This window comes from Limulus polyphemus, unplaced genomic scaffold (genome assembly GCF_000517525.1).
Source record: "Limulus polyphemus unplaced genomic scaffold, Limulus_polyphemus-2.1.2 Scaffold9057, whole genome shotgun sequence".
Classification (NCBI taxonomy): domain Eukaryota; kingdom Metazoa; phylum Arthropoda; class Merostomata; order Xiphosura; family Limulidae; genus Limulus; species Limulus polyphemus.
In genome coordinates, this window is record NW_013674667.1 from 18,081 (window position 1) to 22,625 (window position 4,545).

Below are 4,545 nucleotides of genomic sequence, written 5' to 3' on the forward strand. Positions count from 1 at the left end.
TCGTTGTACGACTACAATATAGTCTGACATTCTTTCAGTGATTATTTTCTGAAGCACATCTTAGTGAATTTATTTTTTAATGATTACACTATGGTCTGAAACTGCTTTTAGTGATATTGTTGTATGACTGCAATAGTCTGAAACATCTCTTAACGATCTTATTGTTGTATGACTGCAATAGTCTGAAACTTCTCTTAACGATCTTATTGTTGTATGACTGCAATAGTCTGAAACTTCCCTTAACGATCTTATTGTTGTATGACTGCAATAGTCTGAAACATCTCTTAACGATCTTATTGTTGTATGACTGCAATAGTCTGAAACATCTCTTAACGATCTTATTGTTGTATGACTGCAATAGTCTGGAAATTCTCTTAACGATCTTATTGTTGTATGACTGCAATAGTCTGAAACTTCCCTTAACGATCATATTGTTGTATGACCGCAATAGTCTGAAATTCCTATTATTGAACTTATTTATTAGTATAGTCTTGAATTACATTTAGTAAACTGACTGCTGTATGACCACAATATAATCTAAAACTCACTTTGTGTTCTATGACTAAGATGTAATGTAAAACTACTTTCGTAGTTTTGGGCTTGGTGAGCCTATTGTTGATTAACTACAATAAGGTCTGAAACTGGGCTTGGTGAACCTATTGTTGATTAACTACAATATGGTCTGAAACTGGGCTTGGTGAACCTATTGTTGAATAACTACAATATGGTCTGAAACTGGGCTTGGTGAACCTATTGTTGAATAACTACAATATGGTCTGAAACTGGGCTTGGTGAACCTATTGTTGATTAACTACAATATGGTCTGAAAACTGGCCTTAGTGATAATACTTACAAATAAATACAATATAGTTTGAAGCTATCATTAGTACGATATGTTTAATGCACACGTTAGTGTAAATATTCTATAGATAACTTGTTGGAGGTTCTGTAGGTGCTGCACTGTAAGACGTAAAAAGTAGGCGATAAAATTCATCTTTACCGTTCATCAACTCTACACGAACATAATACATAATTGACAGCTATAGATATCGTTTTTCTAGGAGGGGCGGAAGGGCGTAGTTGTAGTGTTGATATAACGATAACAGGTCCGAAAGAATATAAAGATGACTAAAGAAACAAGAACAACAACAAAAAACGCTGTGATATAGGCTTTTAGTATCAGATAAAGATAAAATCCCAGTTTCTCTTTCATTATCACATCAACGAGGCCTAATCTAGCAACCTTCGTACAAAACCAGAGCAAATAATACTTTGTTATCTGTGTCACGATTGTGCGCTAATTCATTTTATGTCGCTAGATGGCGACACAAAAAATATGTACACTGATATGATAATGGTTTTTAGGCTTTGGTACCAGATAAAGGTTTAGAAATACACGTAAAAAAGAATGACAAGGGCACAAGATTGTGTAGGTGTTATATAGCTTTTTTTATTTGCACCTTGCATGACGTTTTTCCACCTAACTCAGCGAGGGGATCTCAGAGCTATGGCTGACTCTCGGGCTTGGATCCTGTTTTTATCAACTTCGGTTTTATGTTACCTAACCGTTTCAGTTCACTCAGCTGATGACAGTTATCCCGTTCAAAAAGAAATGTTTGAAGGTTTTCTAAAGAATCTTGCTGAAAAACAGCCAAAATGGAGGAAACTTATAAATTCGATTCCTGAAATTCACGGGACTATACTCGCTCTAGAAAACACACACAATGCTGCCTACAAAAACCTAATGGAAGTTGGAAATGACGACAAGATAGATGTACAACTTTCTAAGATGAAGAGAAACTCGGAAGTTTTGTCTCTCGATATAAAAAACTCGTCTGTTGTAAGTAACTGTCAGCGAGATCTCACATTGGTCTTTTCAAGTGCTGAAGACAAGTTGGGTGATTGGCAGACTCAAAGTAAGGATTCTAGTTCTTTCAATAAAGCCTTTGTATATTTAGTTTGTGTAACGTATAGGTCAATAACTAGATACTAAAACTGTTAACTAGGTATAAAGTTTACCATATTACCCGGATAATAAAACTGTTAACTACCATATTACCAGGATAATATAACCGTTAACTAGATATATAGTTTACTATATTACCAGGATAATAAAACTGTTAACTAGATATATAGTTTACCATATTACCAGGATAATATAACCGTTAACTAGATATATAGTTTACTATATTACCAGGATAATAAAACTGTTAACTAGATATATAGTTTACCATATTACCAGGATAATAAAACTGTTAACTAGATATATAGTTTACCATATTACCAGGATAATATAACCGTTAACTAGATATATAGTTTACTATATTACCAGGATAATAAAACTGTTAATTAGATATATAGTTTACCATATTACCAGGATAATAAAACTGTTAATTAGATATATAGTTTATCATATTACCAGGATAATAAAACTGTTAACTAGTTATATAGTTTACCATATTACCCGGATAATAAAACCATTAACTAGATATATAGTTTACTATATTACCAGGATATTAAAACTATTAACTAGATGTATAGTTTACCATATTACCATATTAAAGTATAAATTACCTCATGTTATATAATGTACAAAACTTTAATAAATTAAATAATTATTAATTGAAACCTCCTATAGTTTATAGTATTTGTCAGCCAAGGCCAATTCTTATTATTATTACCTAGGCCAATAATTATAAATTGAAACTTCCTATAGTTTATAGTATTTGTCAGCCAAGGCCAATTCTTATTATTATTACCTAGGCCAATAATTATTAATTGAAACCTCCTATAGTTTATAGTATTTGTCAGCCTAGGCCAATTCTAATCTGTTTTCTCATGAGATTTTACTTCCGACGTAATTAGAACTGTCTGATAACATTGTAATTAGCATTCCTTGTTTCTTGCTTGTTTCTAATTAAGCACAAAGCTACACAATGGGCTATCTGTGCTCTGTTCACCACGGGTATCGAAACCCGGATTCTAGCGTTGTAAGTCCGCAGACATACCGCTGTGCCACTGGGGGGGGGGGTATTTTAACATTCCTTTCCTGTTATTAACTTGAGTTTTGCCTTGTACCGACACCAGGAACGGTTAGTTTGTCAGTAGGACGACTTACATGGTCATGTACAGATGGACTGACAGAGCTGAGTTGTCACGTGCGGAGCTGAACATAAGAAACAGGCTGTTAACTGAGTTATTACCGTCACGTGATTCTATATATCCTTCCTCTGTATTCAGGAACTCTGTCACGGAAAGGACTCCTTGTTTTTTATCCGTTGTTAAACGATTTCTGGGAAAACTACATCAAATGTGTTGAAAACCACTCCAGTAAGATGGCGTGGTTGTAGCTCTGAGGATTTTTTACCTAAATTGTAAAGAGACCTAAGAGTTCTCGGAGTTATAATTTTACTTTTTTACTTATTTACTACTTAAAAGTAGAAACAAAGTTTGAAAAATAAATATTACAGTTTACGCCACCAGATCGCCGTCTGTAATAGATAGAGACTCTTTCAGACTTACATAATAAAATAATCTATCTGTGGTGGTGTGGGGTGAACACACGAGTTACAACATATTTTAGTCAGCTGGGGGGTGGGGGTGGGGGTGGGGAGCAGAGTGAAAGGATGCTGGTAGATAAAGAAAAGACCGAAACTAAATATAACTTGTTTGTTTGTTGTTAAGCACAAAGCTGCACAATAGGATATCTGTGCTCTTCTCACTGCGGGCATCAACTCCCGAACTTTAGCGTTATAAGCCCTCAGGCTTATCGTTGAGCCATCGGGGCAAGGACTAGAAGGATTGAAAGATTACCCGAAAGGTCAAGTTAAAAAGTGAAGGATGAACTAAATACAGTGAAAGAACCACACGTTATAAAGAAACGTGCTGACGCTGTTGCAGAGGTGTTTCTCTGCGCATGAAAGGATTTGTCCTCCGGGCAACGGGTTTGACACTCACGTTGTTTTTGTTCGTCCTTCGAAGTTCGAAGAAGACCACGACATCATTTTGTGTATCTGTGGATACGGAGATGGCTCAGGAGTCCTATCCGAGCCAGGAAGCCTCGACCACATTCACGGCATATACGGCTTGGTCACGTATTTGGTTCTTGGTAAACTTCCGACACTCGACAATCGGGCAACGTGTTTAACACCCACGTATTTGGTTCCTGGTAAACTTCCGACACTCGACAATCGGGAAAAGTGTTTAACACCCACGTATTGGCTCCTGGTAAACTTCCGACACTCGACAATCGGGAAAAGTGTTTAACACCCACGTATTTGGTTCCTGGTAAACTTCCGACACTCGACAATCGGGAAAAGTGTTTAACACCCACGTATTGGCTCCTGGTAAACTTCCGACACTCGACAATTGGGCGACGTGTTTAACACCCACGTATTTGGTTCCTGGTAAACTTCCGACACTCGACAATCGGGCAACGTGTTTAACACCCACGTATTTGGTTCCTGGTAAACTTCCGACACTCGACAATCGGGCAACGTGTTTAACACCCACGTATTTGGTTCCTGGTAAACTTCCGACACTCGA

At 36.6% G+C, this 4,545-nt stretch overlaps 1 protein-coding gene across 1 annotated transcript in view; it reads left to right on the forward strand.

The window, feature by feature from the left end:
• Positions 1-1,407: 1,407 nt before the first annotated feature.
• LOC111083320 overlaps positions 1,408-4,545 on the forward strand; it is a gene marked incomplete at its 3' end in the record, with an annotated part of 7,699 nt that continues 4,561 nt past the window's right edge. The window contains exon 1 of the mRNA XM_022379787.1: positions 1,408-1,916. Within this exon, the coding sequence (XP_022235495.1) occupies positions 1,466-1,916 (451 nt within the window). The remainder of the gene's footprint in view (positions 1,917-4,545) is intronic.